Source organism: Betta splendens, chromosome 2, assembly GCF_900634795.4.
Source record: "Betta splendens chromosome 2, fBetSpl5.4, whole genome shotgun sequence".
NCBI lineage: Eukaryota > Metazoa > Chordata > Actinopteri > Anabantiformes > Osphronemidae > Betta > Betta splendens.
This window is the reverse complement of record NC_040882.2, coordinates 11,735,435-11,753,567: the sequence shown is the minus strand read 5'-3', so window position 1 is coordinate 11,753,567 and position 18,133 is coordinate 11,735,435. Positions and strand designations below refer to the sequence as shown.

The following is an 18,133-nucleotide window of genomic DNA, read 5'->3' as shown; positions in this document are numbered from 1 at the left end:
CAAAGCAGCAGACCGGTTCTTAGAACAAGAGGATGTATATTATCTGATGTTATAGTTTAAATACTGAATTTAGCTAAATACAGATGAAAAGACCATCAATCCACTCCTTCACTGTCCACTGGGACCGGCCCATGCTCGGTCATAGGTCATGCCCAGGAAGCAGCTCCGCTTTGCTTTGGCTTGCTTCTGCTGGACCTCCTATGAGCTGAGATCTGCTCTAATTAATAGGGAGGAAATTAGGAGATACGGGGAATTTTTACTAGTCTAATTCTTCTGAAGTCTCATTAAAAGCCTGTGTGGAAGTGGCCTTTCCTGTAAGTGCCCTCCTCGCTCTAAAGGCCTAAGAGCTCTGTTCTGCTCCAGCTCCCAGAGGATTTGGCTCGTGGTCTGGTACCAGCGTCTCCGGGCTGGACTGCGGAAGCCCTGCAGCAGCCACCCAACGGTAAAAAAGAGGGAAATGTCAGCCTGCTGGGGCCTCGACTTTAATTTGATCCTGTAATATTTCCATTTTGTAGGTCTGCCACATACTGTACCTCCTCAGGGCATGCACACAAGGGATTTGTAATTGGCTGTCATTCCAGCGCTGCCCCGGTCCACTCTATTTAACCAGGGTCCCAGCAAACTCACAATAAACCTTTCCATGATAACATAACAGCCCGCGGCTGAATTGTGCTCCTGATTCAAGTCCAGTTCGAATGAAGTTATGAAAATATCCATTTAATCCAATAATCAACACTAAGACGGAGATCAGTGTGTACCTGAACACAACAGGAGCAGTAAACACAGCTTCGGCTGGAGAAGACAACATGTCTATTAATAATATTATATATAGGCAAATATATGTATTATCATTATTACAGAAAAGCTGTGACATCTGTGAATGTCGTATTGTTAAATTATATGATTATGTGACTATTATCTCAGAACTTATGTAGAAACAATTCAATCAGAACTGAAGAACCTCAAAACTCAATTATGACATTTTTTACCGTCCCTAGAATATTTGGAATTGTTGTAATGACAACAGGTCAAGCCATCATCATTTAGCGGAAGACATTTAGCTTCTTCGTAAGATGTCAGATGCTGTGGAATGAGACGTCGAGCTGCACCTCACACACGCAAACACTTAAGGGTCAAAGGATGTCTGCAGGACATTAAACAATCCCAGAATTTTAAATTTTAAGGTTTTGAGTAAATTGATGAAACCCTTAGATCTGTGAGTTGGTGCTGACAACAGCAGCTTGTGAATCTCATGGCTGCTGCAATGCTCAGCTTAGTTTGAGCTCAACCCATTAGCAGATTAGACGAGTGTGAGACATTCAAGACTGGAATGAAAATGGGGAAAACAAGCTTTGAAGTTCCATCTTCTCCAAATGCAAAATAATAAAAAAAAAAAATGCTTCCAATATAATCAAACAGTGGGTGGAGCAGAGGAGCAGCAGTGGTTCGGTCATTAGCTCTGTGAATGTGCAGCCTGTAATCAAGGACTTAACTGAGCTTATACAATAAACAAGCAGCGCGGTTGACACGCTGTTACTCTATAGGACCCTATGACATAATCGCTGCTACTTGCTCATTAAGCGGTGCTGTGAATCAGGAGGAGGGGGGGCACTTAAAAATAATAAGGAAAATGATAATGAGCCTAATTTATAATGTGAGCCCATCTCTACCATTACAACCTTCATCATTTTCAGAATATCCCCAAAACTCATTTCACTGACGGTCCAGATGTGTACGTACAGCTGAGACAGTAATAAACCGTATCTGCCATTACATTCCAGCAAGTCACCATTCAAATTAAAGCCTTCTGTAATTACATTCTGACTGCTAAGAATCGTTCACAGACGTGTAGGAGAAACTATCTCAAAATATCTTCAATTTAATTTTGCGTGTGCGTAATGTGGATTGGTGATATCTATAATTACATTCCGGCCGGTCTGAATTCAGGTGAAACGCGTCGTTAATGCAGCGGAGGAGTCAGGATTTGTTCCTTCCCCGCTCGCTCCTGCTTTTCCGGTGACGCGATCAGATGGCGGTTCGGCACCAGAACACGGTGGCCACTTTAACAGGTGCCTGTTTATTCTGCAGCAACGCATAAAAGTGTCATTAAGTCTGAACACATCCGGTAAATGAGGAGTGTCAGAGCTCTCCCTCATCCTGCGCTCGTGTGCTTAAACCTGTAATAAGAAAAAAAAATCGACTTTGGATGTTAAAACTGAACACATAGAGCAACGCGTGCATTTAAAAATCCCATATAATCAAACTGTAATTCAACATTTTACGAGCATCACCGCTGGGACGCGGGTCCGTGATGAGACTCCCCACGGTGCCAGAATCGGCCCATTTTAAGGATGCACTTAATATGTCTTAATGAACAAAGGATCCGATTACTGCGACACAAACGTGATTATTTCGGGGTCACCTGGTTTCGAGCTGCTGAACACGGCAGCACTTAGCCGCTAAAGAGCTGAATATTTCCCTCAGGATAATCCCAGTGAAAATGTTTCTGTTTTTGATACTTGCACCGGGGGCAAAGCGCCAGAGCTGCTCTAATTCTACACAGGCGGCTTAAAGAGGAGCTAATAGGTTGTTTAGGGCTGCTGACATTTCCTCTCGTCTTTTTGTTTCCTGTTTGTCCTAATTTCTCTCTCCGCTGCCTTTAAAACAGAAAAAGCGCTGCTGGTGGAACGTGCCTCTTTCTCGTTTGCCAATTGTGTATTTGGGCTTTTTCCTCTGAGCAGATTTGTCTCCTGTCGAACTCATCTTGGCCTCTTAATCCGCAGGTAACGTTTTCCTCTTGCTCTTCGCGCTCCATTCTCCTCACGTTTGTTCTCCTCCCTTTGTTGCTCGTTGTTCTTTTCTCTCTTCATCCATCGCTCTGCTCCTTTTCATAAACCTCCAGTTTCTCACAGTGTGATTCAGGACGGACTCTGTGATCGATCGCATTTCTCTATAGAAAGATTTGTGTTCAGCACGTTTACTTTGCATAGATCCACAGTCAACTCATCCAGATGCTGCTCTTCTCCACTTTCCACTTCCAGTAAAAGTCATTTTCTGCACCAAATTCGTCTCCTCAAATTCCTCACTGAATAAATACTTTTCACTTATTTACATGGGCTGAATTCTCCACAGACTAAAGAAAAGCTGCAAACAGTCGAGTGGAGCGTCAGAGAAAAAGCCTTTATAGTTTATATTTTCCATCCAGCTAGAAGCACAACTAAAAGTTTGACCGTCCAACATAAAGTTTTAAACGTTTGGGCTTTTATTGTTGCGGGGAAACATGAGATTTCCTTCTATTTTTGTCTTTTTTTGTCACAACCTCTGTATAATTTAAATGTAAGTTGTGCACCATGAACACTGAAACCGTCTCTGACATTGGGGAACATTGAGTTGTCTACGGATAAAGTGAACTGGTACATGTGAGCCACTCACTAGCACACAGCAGGTTCTACACCTGCTGACAGACACTGCACAGCAAACTCTCTGCTACGATGCTCCATAACCACCATTCTACACACCTCTACATGCTTCAATCACAAACCTTCTATGCGATAGAAAACATTAACGGACACTGACAAACACTGAAGGATGTAATTTTACATCTGTAAACAGCTGTTACCATTTAAACTAAGCATGTGGCACTACACTGATGTCACTGACATAACTTAAAGTACATCTGACCACAGTTGCAGTATTATTCCATGATGCAAATCAAATGTGAATCAGAAAAGGTCTCTGATTCTGTTGTCTGGTTCTGCTACAGCTGTTTCTGTCAGATGTGCTTCTTGATGTGTCATTGTACTCTTCTGTCTGTCTTTGTTCGTTATTGTACTTCCTCTTCTTACACGTTCGTGTCGGTTACTGGCTTGTTGATCTTGGTGTTGTTTGGGCAGTGATGCAGAGACCCACCTTTCTCACTCTCAGAACATTCTCTCCATATTTCTAACACAATGTAAAAGCCTATAAGAACTATGACAAAAATGAAACTGCCACTCCACTTCACAGGCGCCACAAAAGGAGCAAACAGTCGTGGGCATTTAATGCCACTGGATGGATGTTTGAGCGCTATTGATGTCTTGGCAGGTGATGTCTAAGAGAGAAACGTTCAAATCGACCCGGTCAGCCCCCCCGAGACCCGGCCTGCCGCTCAGTGGCATAACAGAGATGACAGAGGTCCAGCGGGTCCTTCCTGGCCACTCAGCACAGCGCTGATGCAACCATTTAAAGGGAGGGACAGAAGCATCCCTCACTGTCCATTAGATCTCAGGAGGCGCCTGGAGCAGGTCATTAAAGGCGGCTTTACAACAAGGCCTGTAAATGGAGGGCGCCCTGCTGCTTGGGCAACAGGAGAATTAACTGCGGGTCAAATGATTTGGAATAAATGCTGCTTTAAGTAAGGAGGCATTTTAAGCTGATGGTTTGGTTGTGAGCGCAGAGAAGCAGCAACGCGTTCCTCTGCCAGCACACGATCAGAGTTCATCATGTTGGTAACGGTGAAGAGCAGCAGAGGATGGATACAACCAAAGGTCTGAACAGTCTCACAGGGGTGCAGTCGAGCGTTTTTAACTCGGCGAAAACTCTTATGTATTCAGCTGAAGAAAGTGGAAGACGTTTTATCTTTTAATAATAAAAAGTTCAGGGAAGGTAAAAAAAAGTTAGAGATGAGTCTGAAACAACAGAAAGTAAAACCTCAGTCTAGATTTGAGCACTACAGCCTAATTAAAAGCCCAGAAAAAAAATAATACTGACGCTCTGTTACGCAAGAGGAAAATTGTAGTTATTTCAGTGAGACTGTTGAGTTCATGAGCCTCCACAGACAAACTCAGGCCGTAGCAGCCAGCGCCGCTGTGAGGACGGCAGCGCCGGAGGTGGAGCGATGTTTACACCAGGCCTCGGTCTGCAGGTTTCACACACGCTGACCAGGTTTGGTCTGCACCGCATGAAGAGCTCATTTTTACAAAACAGTTTGGTTTGTGATTTCTGCAGGTGAGTGAAGGTTTGCGTGGAGTAACAAATGGCAGATTTTACTGATTGTTGTACTGTTTTTAGAAACAGGTCTTGAGTTGTTGATGTTGCTTTGTGGTAATTTACCAGCAACAGCAATGAGTGTGACACCTGCTGCATTCGCATTACGTCAGCACGCGTGTTAATGCTGGTGTGTGAGTCTCACACACACACTGCCGACTTCTGCCGTCGTTGCTCGTTTCCAAGGTCACAGTGCAAAAGTTCAGCAGGTGTAAGAATGATCTCATAAAGTGATGCAAGGTCGGAACATGATTAAAATAGGGAGCGTAGGAGCCTGTGCACAATAATCGATGTGTTCTTACCTGAGTGAGCGGATCTATAGCATCACACGATAACAATGTGTATTTAATGCAACTATTGATTTCTGGTTATTGTCGCTAACATTTGCCAAAAGGCCAGATATGGAGCTGGCCTCTGAAAGTCAGAGGGCACCAATAACAACATGAATTTAAAAAATGAGTAGAAAAGAGGAACTGGAGGGAAGATGCAATCAAGATGGTACAGTATGAAGACAGCAAGGCAGAGGAGGGAAGTTATTAACGACCAACAGGGAACAAACCATGGCTGGAAAACCTCTCAGTCTCTCGCGGTGTGAAAATGACAGGCCTGACCTTGAAAAGCGTCTTCGATGTGAAACGACGTAGCAGGAAACACGCTCACGCTACATCATCCTTGTGCAGAACGAAAGCCTAATTAAACGCTGCTCATCTCAGCGGTGTCTTCAACTGAGCATCTCCAGGCTGCGGCATCGAGAGTTACCGGCTCCCAGGGGCGCTACACAATTGGCAGAACACAGCTCTGCCGCTGAAAAGCCCTCAATGTCTAATATTGTTTGCTAATAAACATTTACAACATTATTAATAATAATAAATATTGTGCAAACAGCAGCTGAAACAGTTCGTGCTGGCGTTTCAGCACCACGGACAGCTCTCTCTCTTTCTCTCTCTCGCCCCACGGCCTCCAGCAGACTTTAGACATAGATCAGGAGCGTTAATAACATTTACAAACACTCGTAGGTGTTTTATTGAACTTATTCCACCCTTTACCACATCATTCCCTTGAAGTTATGGTAATTTTCAGCCGTATGGATTTATATTTTTATTACCAATCTCCAGGGGAATGAAGCCGCGCTTTTGTGGAACACTTGTTCCCGCACAATTTTACCGGCTTTGGTGGAAGCTTTGAGTCCCGGAGTGAAGCGATGAGGATTATCAGTGAGAGATACAGTAGAACGAAACAAAGAAGAGCTCCGCTCGTTGGCTTTCGCTGTACAAAGCCTGTTTCCTCTTTTATATTCTCTGCTTCCATGCTCGATCAGCCATGACTCTGCGCGAGCCCCCCCCCCCCCGCTGGGAAGAACACCACCGATGTGCCAAAGTGCAATATCGCAATTAAGGCAGCGCGTCTGCGGAGATGTAACAAAATGTCTATTACCTTGCAAGTTTTTCACTGGCTGTGTGCTACGAGCGGAAACTAAGGTAGAAGAGATATAGATGTGATTAAAAATTAAGTCTAGAATCAGTTTCTACCATAAATTATTCAACGCACCAGTGCAGCCTCAAATTAAATGCATACAGCTGTATTAATGTTTGATGGGCTAATTTTAGTCGAAGAAATAAATACAACTCGGCTCAAGGACAGAAAATAAGACCATAGGATTCTGATCATGCTCAGAAACTACAACTGGGGGGACGTTTAGTTTAACGCCTACTGTGCAAGATTTAAAAAAAGGGAATAAAAAGTTTCTTCTAGGTCATTACCATGAGGTTAGGACGAGCACGGCAAACGCGAGCCGCTCTCCCAACGTGAACCACGACTCTGTTTCCACAGAGCTCGGCCTCCCGCAGAGCCCGGATCCGCCGGCTCTGTTAAGCCGTGGGAAGCGGTTTGCTGGCATGATTCTTCCAAATTCCTCCACTATGATACGCAAGAGGCCACAGAGTGTTGATGCAAATGAAATTGATTCACAGTCACTAGATCTCAAACTAACAGGAAAACTAGCTTTTGGACCACGGTACTCTGAAGCTCCTATTCCTGAGATTCTCCTAGACAGGTTTCCCCATCTTGTCTGTTCAGACAAGAACTCCAGCACAATATGAGACTCAACATGCAAAAGGAAAACAAAGTCCTGTTTCATTGCATGAAGCATTATTGGAAAACATGTTAATCTGATATTATCTGGCCTTAATTGTGTATTAAACTCCTCTTTGCGCCGCATTCCGCTTCCTCGCGCCGTCCTCGCCGTCACCTGCTCCCGTAATCACATTTATTCTCTCATCAGTCGAGGCTGAATAAAACATGAGCCCCATTTGCATCACTGAGGAGGCGGCGAGTCTCAGAGCGAGCGCGAGTGTCTGTGACCAATCTCCAAACAGACAAAGTGCCTCTCCCGGTCAGGGGCCGTCGATATTTTCATCTCCATAAAATCCCCTCTGGTTCAAACCGAGGTTGCACTTTTTGGCAGGAGAATACAAAGCGACATCCGGCACAAGTCCTTCCGTGGGATCTTGGCATTCTCCGGCGCCCAAGCCTTCTTGGCAGTTCAGCCGCGGTCCGGGCTTCGGACATATGCAGACTTGAGATATGCTTTCGCTCGGTGTCGGGAATAAAGACGTCTATCTAAAGTTCTGCCACCTTGGTGGGAAAGTTGAGCTGTAAAGAAGGATTTTCTTAAAACTATTAAGTTGACAAAGTCATCCTCACAACCACTGTGGGATACAGATAGAGATGCAAACATTTGGGTTCCAACCATTTGCTCTGGACAAATCAATTAAATACTTCAATGAGTGGATTTCCCTGTAGTACAGGAGACTCTACATTTCATCTGTCATTTAGTGAAGGTGAGGAAAAAAGCCGCTTCCCTGCCTGCTCAGATATGACATTCAGTCAGAGGCGTCTGATACAGCGTGTTTAAGAGCAGGCTGAAGGAAATGAGGGGCCCGCCTGCGTTATCTGATGAGCTTTTCCATCCTGCTCTCTACATTCTGCCTGGCAGCCCCTTAAGATGGAGAAAAGAAAGAAAGACGGAAGCTTTAATGTTTAAAATGAGGTCATCCGTACACTGCCTCTCCCCGACGTCCACTGTTTTTCAACTTTGCCTGTAGAGGAGCTGCTTGTCTGAGCGCCGATAAAATCCGGATATAAAACCTGACATTGAAGATGAATGTGTCCCACAGCCACTCGTGCCTATCAGTCACGAGCACAGACGGGGACAGGGGCCTGGGAAACATGTCGGGGAGCTATCTCCGCCGCCGCTCCCCTCCTCTCTCCTGCCCTCTTCACTCGCAGGCAGAATTAAAGTTGAAAAAAGGTTTATGGATAAAAGAGAAAAGCGACTGGCAGAGATGGGAAAGAATGCAAATGGTTTTTTTTTATTTTATTTTGAAGGGGAAAACTGTTTTTTTGGGTTTAGCCCGGAGCCCTCTTATGGATTTCATAACAGGTATCTTCAGACGCACTGTGATGTGGAGGCTGACCCACTGCACACACAAGCAGCCGACGGCCTAAAAGCAGCTGATTTAAGCATGAAGGAAAAAGTCGGTTTGAAATAAACATGTCGCCCTCAGGTGCAAACTTATCTGGAAATGGGGTCAGAGCGCATGCGAACGGCAGGGATTCAGCGCGCAGGATTCACCGGCTGCTTTTCAACCGCAAAGAGGAGCACATCTGGAAAGTCATTAGTGACAGCGTTGGTGTCAAAAGACCTGTTACAGACCCAAAAGCTTTTAAAATATTAAAAGGTGCGGGAACCTGAGAATGAACGCGTACGTCTGGTCCAGTGACTGACAAATGAAGGTTAAAACAAGAAAACAACGTTGTGTGGTTGTTTAAATGAGCATCAGGTTGTGAAGTGCAGCTGAGGGACTATTAGGACTTAGGGCTCCCAGCTGTCATGGCGACTGAACTGAGATATTGCACTGGACGTCCAGCTGCATGATTCAGCACCTACTGTAACATTAGAGTCCACGTTTGATGTGGCCCAGTCAGAGCCCAGCCCTCAACCCAATAAAGGCGTAAAAAAGGAAGTTGTGGAGGTCAGGTCCAGTTTACGTGACTTTCTCAGCTTACACATGTTGTGATTTCACGCAATTACAAAAGGTGTTTCTCCTTCCACCGTTCCACTAACTGCGCAGATTGCAGCTGCAGCGGCTGCGACGCGGCCGTCGCGTCTCTTCCACCCACACGCCGTTGGACGTTCTCCTCATAAAAACTTGGGATGACTTGAAATTTTCCACTTAAGCTGGAACACTTCTAATCAGGCGCCGCTTCAATTTTCACAACTCTGAGCAAATTAGCATCCACTCGACTCTTTCTACGCAATCACACAGTCGCTGCAGCTCTTTATCCTCCAAACAGCAGCGAGGTATTGTTTCCGCTGTTCTGCAGACAGTTTATTAGTTGAGATAGTTAGATAGGACGGTAAAACAGGAAAAGCTGTGATTCCAGATCAGCTGTTTGCTTCAATGGCACCAACAGGCCAATAAAAGCACATCTACATGAGCTACATGCTCTGCACGTCTGTGTCCGTAAACAGCAAACAGCCGCATTCAACCTGAAATCAAGGACAAGGCAGCGATTATCCTGTGACATGTAGAGATTTATTTGATAATGAAACGTTAACACATTTTAACGGCACAAGAAAAGGTGTTAGAGACTTGTTAACTCCGGGTCTGGTGTGAAATTCCAGTCAGCCTCAAATTCCAATCTAAACAGAAGAACTTACTAACGTCGTGGTGTGGTGAGACACACACACAGGAACGACCCACACTTTAGGTCGGGAAACGTCAACTTTACAGTGCAGAGAGCAAACAGTAAAAAAAAAAAAAACTCAAATCAAATCACCTGAGGAGATTACCCCCATGTAGAGGATGAAAGGCCAGGGCAGCATGGAGGGGAAGTGGAAGAGAGCACAGTGAAATCCCATTTGAGCAGCCCGAGGGGCGGCAGAGCCCGGCTTCAGCCTGATCCACCAGAGGCCGCAGAGGCTGGAAGACACGGGCGGGCGTGAAAGTGAGCACAACGACCTTGCTCTCTGCTGGATTAGAGGAGCGGTGCTGCAGCAGCGTCTCTGGGCCCATCTGCCATCAACTCCCAGCCAAACGTATCTGCCTTGAACACACTTACGACGACACACGGGACTCGGTTGAGGAAAAAAAAAACAAACGTGAGTGTTCAATGGGTCCGAGCGATTCACCGAAACAGTCACTGAATGCTCCTGAAATGAAGAGCATCAATCAACCTCAACATTTTGCAGCCTGCTTTGGGAACCTGATGACGGACAGTTTAAGATGGCCGGTGACAGCGGAGGCTTGTTCCTGAGCTACAGCACAATTCCATTTGTTTGAGACAAGTGTAAATAACTGACACTTTATAAACATACAGTTTGAATTTTACAACAGAGCTTATCAAATGGGAGCAGCATGAAAGCATTTCAGTTTTAGGTTTTATTAAGAGGTGATGGTGACCAGTTAACGTACCTTGTGATAAAATGTGCAGTAAAGCATAAATTAAGTGTAGGGGTCTCGCGTACCCCGGGACCATGTGTGGTCAGTAAACCAGAAGCTGGTGATGTTACGTTAGATCTGGGTGGAGCTAAGGCTGGTGCCATCACCCGGTCCAGGAAATCAGCATTGTGTTGGGTCGGGACGGTTGGATCAGATTTCATAGAGTCATGATTGATGATTAAGAGTACAATAAAAATAATGTCTAATCTGACTGGAAAAGTTGGCACCCACAAAATACCACCAGTATTCAGCCAATGCGGTGAGAGCTGCAGCAATCAGCCCGTTCTTCCACCTCACTCATCACCGTTTCCTCCCAAGAACGGGAATGGCGTCAGGACAACGACTGAATGACGTGCTGTGGCCTCAGTCGAACGCTGGCAGGCCGAAGAGCTGCGGCTCGAACTCCTCCATGCTCCGCAGTCGCAGCGTGGCCCCCCGGGTGAGGCCGGGGTCCAGGTTGTCGTCGGGGATCATCACGACCTGCATGCCCGCGGCCAGCGCCGCCTTCACGCCGTTGGGAGCGTCTTCAAACACCAAGCACTGGGAGACAGAAGAAAACAGAGCGATATTATCCTCTAGGCCTATTAGCTCCGCGGGATTTCACCCCTGCAGACGCTGCACAGCTGCAGCCAGAAACAAACACGGGAACAGGAGCGTGGCCGTTCCCCAAGTGACGAAGCCGACGGCGCTCAGAGGAGTGTTGTTTACCTCTGCCAGGTACCGGTCCACTGGATGACGATGCCTTCACCATGTGAAAAATGTGGTTAAGATAGAAGTCACTGATAGAAGAAGGATGTGGGTCCTGGACTGATGTGAGACTAGATGTAGTCATTCACAATAAGAGGCGAATCAGGCCTGGGGGGCGGCCATCTGCCCCAACACGATGCTTTGCTTACAGTCACAAATGCATCAAGTCTGTGTCTTTCTAAGGTCCTGGATGGTTCTCATGGTGCTGCCCTCGTACTACGTGTACATGCACATGGACCCGAGCCAGTCAACAGCCTCCCGTTCGTGGGGAATGTTTGCGCGGAGCCTCTTCCTGCCAGCAATTGTGGAACGATCGGACTTTTATTTGGCTTTGGGTTGTTTTGTCCTCATCACGTTGTGTACTCATCTGACCCAGAGTGTCCCTGAATCACGAACAATCGAAGGAAACGCGCCAGTTTTCCACTTGTGCCGCCGAAAAAGAACAAACTAATCCGTCCTACTTCTTTCTTTGTGAGTTTGATCCAAGTTTTCAGAGGTTTGCAAATAGCACAATAATGTGCTGCACTCTGAAGTCTGACAGAGCTTTTATCCTCTCCCACCTACCGCCGTGCTACAGTATATCTTACCCAACTGACTGTCAGTCACGCACATGAAAGCATGACAACCTTAAATAAATGTTAAAACTCACTTGAGCATTTGTGTGACAAAGCTGAATTTCAGTCAGAGCACAAGTTGAATGACTTGACGCCGTTTCGCCTTCGGGAACAACGCATCATTATGAGCGTTCTGCAGAAACCTACTCCGGCGCTCGAACAGACTCATCGCCCTCAACCGTCACAGTGAGCTGGGTTAAAAACGCCTCGATTCGACAGGTTAGCGATCACTTACCGGGGTCCACATCAGAAATACCCTGCTACCTGCTTTACAACAGTTCCTAGGCAACCGCATCACTGTCCTCAGGCCAACCACCATTTGAATATGTATCCAAATCATTTACAGAAGGAAGACACTTAGTCTGGATCCATGACAGCCAGAAGTCCAACAGCTGGTCCAGGAGTTTGACCTGGATCAAGTCAGGGTCCATCCGTCCATCAATCGGCCCTCGCATCATCACAACCACCACAAACGACACACGCAGCACGTTTGGTTGTTTGTTGTCTGTTCCTCTGACTGGACAATGAAAGCAAAAATAAGAACACGACAAACGTCGAGTTCAGGAGCTCCCGATGTGGTTCACAGAGCCGAAAGACGGCCCGCGCTCCAGCAGCAAAAGCGCGGCACAGTCGCTGAAAGGATTTTGAAAACGCCACCTCGGGTTCTAAAAGGTTCCGTCCCATCAGCAAATGATGCTGTTTTACTGGCATATCCTGTTATTACGCCCTGCATTCATGGGGCCTGACAGGTACACGCCAGGACTGGAGAATGAAGTGGCGACACAAAGACGGAGACTCAGCAGCAGAGGGAAAAACACGAATGTTCGGATTAGAAGAAAGAATTTGGGTTTCATATTTTTACATTATTAAAGACCTCGCAGAGCTGCCGTGAAAATCGAACTAGTCTCACTATATTCACAGAAGATTTGACTTTGTTGCAGGTAGAAACACAATAATAGAGCAGGATGGTGGTGATCACGTTAGAGAGCAGAGGTTTAAGGCAGACTGTCAGTGAAAACATGAAAGGCCTGCGTCGTGTTCCACCGCCAGTTCTGACATCACAGACGCGGCACATTAGTTCTTACCTCAAATGACGCAGGTCAAAGTACCGTCAACACGCCTAAAGCACAGATCCTCCCCCTCTGTGCTGCAAACATGAAGTATACTAGTGCAAACAGAGCCTCGCGTCCCGTGGTGTGAAGCCGCGCGCTAAACGAGCCGCCACCGATCCAAATGTGAGGAAATGGATGCGAATTGTGAGGCCGAGCGCGTCTCGTGCCAAGCCGAGTGGAAACACGGAACGCAGGAGGCTAATTGGCATCTGAAATCCTGCACATGTTCGACAAAGACGTCGCCGCAGTTGTATTAAATTAATACGCGTGAACCTTCACCGGGAGGGTAATCGCTTTTTAGGATCCAATAATCACATGCAGACAGACAGAGGGAGGAGAGCGGGTTCAGCGGTTGGAGGGAACCGGTAACACCAATTATCCAACTAAACATTCAACGAGACAGACGCGTCCACAATGGACCCCAAACATCATCCAAAGGAATTAGTTCTGACAGGAAGACGCGTGGAGTCCTGATGCCCTTGTTCACATTTTATAAGAACAGCAACGTGTAATATTAATAGTTATTATGCAAACTAATGATGCTAAGGTTTCATTAAACACTCCTCTAGCGTCACATCACCGTGAAACCTGCGGTGTCTCCTCCTCAGAGGATGCGAGCGTCTCCTGGGATCAGGCCGGACTCACTCGCCAACAGCAATTAACTGCTTCTTTGTGAATCTAATTAGAAAATCCATTTCATTTTTACAGTGTGATTATTTATAACTTCTGATTTCACTGAATAAGGTTTGTTACACGGAACAGTTGATTTTCTAAGTTCTGGCTTCATGGCATCGACTTTCTTTCTTTCTTCTGTGCATCCTTGCGTTGTTTAATGCATTTTCAACTTTTTAAGACTAAACAATAAAACAACAAAAAGGTGCAAAATTTAAATGTCAGCAATTAAATGCATTTTTATTATCAAATTAATTAATTACTTATTATCATAATTATTTTTTTTACCCATGCGTGTGTTGTTTCCATCACCAAAGTGCACTGAACACAACTAACAGGCTTCATTTAGCAATCTGCTGTTTGTACCTTTTCGTGTCACAAAATGCCAAAATTATTTATTCACCCATTCAGCTTTTTAACCCCAAAACCACTAAAACAATGCACAAAACAGAAGATCCTCGGTCCAGTGAACAGCAAGGTAAGAGGAGTAAAGGCGTGAGTCAGTCATGGAGATGCAGCCTCCCTACTTCTTCTTGCAGCGCATCCATTTCTGTGTCAAACTGGAAGGATGTCGCCCCGTGAGAGCCACTGGGGAGAGATTAGAGTCTTAGTCCTTTCCACTATTTGAGCACTTCCCCACGTCTACAGAGACTACAGAGAGTTCAAGGAAGGAGACTAAAGAGAGAAGGACGCAGCCAGTGGGATGATTAGCTCACCTTCCAACACATGAAGTATGTAAAAGCAGCTGCTGCGCCATGTGGAAATTGGTTTATGTGATACGACTTCATTGTGTAGATGCGATTTACAACAACAGAATACAAACCTCCTGCTTTGCCCAACACAATGGCCTGCGCTAAAGCCACCTCTGAGATAGCAGAGCTAAACCTGTTTACATCGCCGCAGCGGCTCCAGTGTTAGTGTATGCTACGCTGTGCCCTGCTACCTGAACCTGAAGTGCTCCTCGCTTCCTGTTTTGTCTATTAACAAAGCCGGATGGCGAATTCATTCTTGGGTTAACACAGCTTTAGCATGCAGGATGGGAACAGCACTTCATTGTGAATAGAGGAAACAGCTGCACAATGAGGCTTTAAAAGTCTCATAGAAAGCCTGGAGAACCTTTCTTTCCTTCAACTTTAATACTCAGGTAGAACAAAGAGGCCTCCTCGAGTCTTTTTAAACCCTAATTGACTTCTGTGATGTCACTAAGCTTGAAACTGGAGGATGTTGACAATGACAGCGGAAACACTGAGGGTGCACAACAGAGGGCCTTTGCTAATTCCCTTGATTGGGAGCAATTAAAACTGGTAATTACCCGGCGAGCGAATGAAATGACCCTTTAATCTGCTTCCAGTGTGCTGTGCTGAAATGAAGAGCAGCAGACACAGATGCATGGCAGCTCACGGTGGAGTGATAGCTCAGGCGGATTACAACTTATAGGAATTAGAATAAAAAGTCTTTGCAGCTGAATGAACACTGTGTCTGAAGCGAGTATGAGGGGAACGGGAACCACAGTCGCTGACAGGAACAGTCCCAGGGTGCCAATAAAATGAAGAGCTAGCTTAGCATCACAGGTTTCCATGGATACCAAGGGTTTGAAACGGGACATCTACTGTAAATGGTCCCAGATCTGTAATAACCAATTTACTATAGAATGGAATGTTTCCAGAGGACTACTGAAACTGACTTCAGCAGGAGAGAAGAGGTTACAAACTTTTTCAAATCCTCATAACCCACATTCAAAAAAAAAAATGAGTCACAGTTTTATTAGGACAAATGAAGATGATCTAAAAATGTCATCATTCCTATGAGTGGACTCTGGGAGAGACTAATGATACTGAGGCCTGACCAGGACAGAAGAGTAGAGTTCACTCAGTCCAGTTCAGACACAGTTCAGAGTCCCACCTGACGTTGATATGATCTCTCAAACAATGTAAAGAAACACATCATTCAAAACGTAAAGCTTCAGAACGAGTCACAGTAACGATTGTGAGTATAATGAATAATAAATAAAAACAAAACAAGAGCATGGGTTTCATTAACATTAACATGAAATGCAAGTCATTTCTGAAAACACAGACTGAGTCAAATAGTCTTTGTTAATGCATTTTAAGGCTAAACACACATTTCACTGTCACAAGTGTAATGTTATTACCTAAAATATTAGCATGAAAGTAAAAAAATGAAACTAAACCTAAACTATGAATCCACTGAATACAACAAAGGTAAAACCAATGTATTAAAAAAAAATCTTTTAAAAAATGTGAGACACTAATGACCTTGTATGAAAAGGAAAGGAGGAGAGAAGAAGGACAAGATGCAACAGTGAAACCGAATGATCCAAAATACAGCAACACTCAAACAGCATGAACTCCAAGAAAGGTGTGTGAGGGAAAAAAACACTTTGGGAGTAATGAATGGAGGCTTAGTCACTAGCAACGTGAGGTAAGAAACAAAGTTTTCATGCTTGGCATGAGGCAGAGGCCACTGTGACTGAACCAGGAAACAACACACTTCTTCCCTTCGGCCAGATTCTTATAAAGACAGCCTGTGTCAGTGCGTATTGACTTTCCTTCCCTGTGTGTGAACCAGTGAGGAGACGCAGCCCCGGCTCGTCCTCCCCTTCAAAAGGTGTCATGGAAGATTTACAGCCCGTCCTCAGGCCTGCACCCAAACACATGCAAGATTGAGCAGCCTGCGAAATCCGGATGCATCAGCGGCTCAAAGGCCGTCTGCCGGCCTTTCTTTAGAATTCCGCGTAGCTGCACGACGCCACAACGTTTTGTGATGATTTGACTCGGTATAAATAATGTGAATATGACTAATGTACCTGCGCCTGTGCATCTGAATGAGTCGAGACAAAAGGGACATGGGGTGTGTTTGCAGCGTGTAGATACAGCACATGCACGCGGCTCCCCCATTGTCCTGAGCCCAGTTGGCTCGGTACCATTCGGCCCCTTTGGAGGAGAATGTTGTGGTGAGGTGACAGCAGTCGATGCCTGTGCGCTGTGATTTGGAGCGGGTCCAAGCCTTGTTTTGGCCTCGGACAGCGGTGCCACAAGGACGCTGGCGACGAGCAGGCGCCCGCGGGAGGAACCTGATTGAGCTCTGTACCGCTACATTTCACCTGGGTCCACAGGTGCTCACGGCCACAAAGACAGGGTCCTTCGCAGGGAACGATCAGAGGCGGGACTCACCCGGAGGGGTCGCATGGTGCCGAAGAATGCGCATCCACCCCGCTAACAGTTTCATGCAGGGAGAGAAGTCGATGTCCTAATGAGAATAGACAGTCGCTAATAGCTGTAGCTGAACTTCTGTTAACAGTCCCCTGGAAATCTCATCACACCAAATTGAAACTTCCATTGGTGTAGAGTATAACTGTCATCACCTACATACCTCTACCACAATGTGTGGTCTAACTCTAACGCTGACAAACTGACAAACTACAGCATATGCAGGTGAAAGTGGAACCAAGGGGCTCGGGGTGAGCGGCCATCTGCCTCAACCTCCAGCAGAGCAGGCCCACAGTAGCGTGGGCAGGTCTGGGTGAGGGGACAGACGAGAGAGAAGAACAGCAAAACGCTCCTTTTTGCTCTGCTCCTAATGGTGTCCTGGAGGGAAGACACATTAGACAACTGTAGCAATAAATTGCTCGCGTTATTAGGGCCGCGATGTCCAACGCATGATGAGAACCGTTAACAAGCTGTGTCAAACATGCAACCCCAAATCTAGACCGAGGAACTTTGTCTAGTGTATATGTGTGAGCCTCACGCATGCGTTTGTGTTGTGCATGCAGCGGTGAGTGAATAAGCGACAGTGACAGATTGCCCATCGCATCGTCTAAATGATCCCGGAGCCTCGGGCAGCCTGAGCTAAGAACGTGTAACATTTCATCATCTAAGCTGCAGAGAGCAGAAATGAAGCCAGTGTTGATAATAAACTCTTACACGATGTGCGTTTGCATCATATTTCAAACACACATAAATCAGATGGGCCCACTCTGGGCCGCTGCAGCCGCTAATGGCTGTTTTGAAATGATGCGCTACCCACTGCTGAACACCTGGATCAGGTGTGTCCAGTTAGGACCTAAATGGTTGTTCAGACAACGATGAGGAGAAATCTAAATGTAATTTATGGAAGTCCGACCATATTTGATAAGTAACGTGACGAATAGGGAACGAGACGCCAGCCAACAGGCATTTAGAAAGACACCTTCAGAAGTAAACAAGGCGCGTTGGCTGTAATTGTATTTGCTTCTAGCCTTCCCCTGGTACACAAATCAGGAGAAGGCCATGTGTGACACGCTGACAAGCTCGCTACCAATCACTGCACTGAGACACTATAACAAGCACAAAAGTGCGAAAAACTCGCTTCAGCAATGACAACTCAAGACAAACGGAGGCAGGTAAAGCCGGATGCACAGACGAAGCACAGAGAGTCAGAGTCAGAGTCAGAAGCAGAG

General features: G+C 45.9%; 1 protein-coding gene across 2 annotated transcripts in view; it reads right to left on the bottom strand.

Moving 5' to 3' along the window:
* The window catches only part of pudp (pseudouridine 5'-phosphatase), a 49,062-nt gene that overhangs the window by 16,981 nt on the left and 13,948 nt on the right, over window positions 1–18,133 (bottom strand). The window contains exon 4 of one of the 2 annotated variants that reach the window (XR_005897317.1): window positions 9,868–11,069. Coding sequence is in view for 1 of the 2 variants with exons in the window: in XM_029139166.3 (XP_028994999.1) it covers window positions 10,893–11,069 (177 nt within the window). In the remaining variant the exon portion in view is untranslated. Of the gene's footprint in view, window positions 1–9,601; window positions 11,070–18,133 lie in introns of those variants that run through there. The other variant, XM_029139166.3, reaches the window with a different exon arrangement.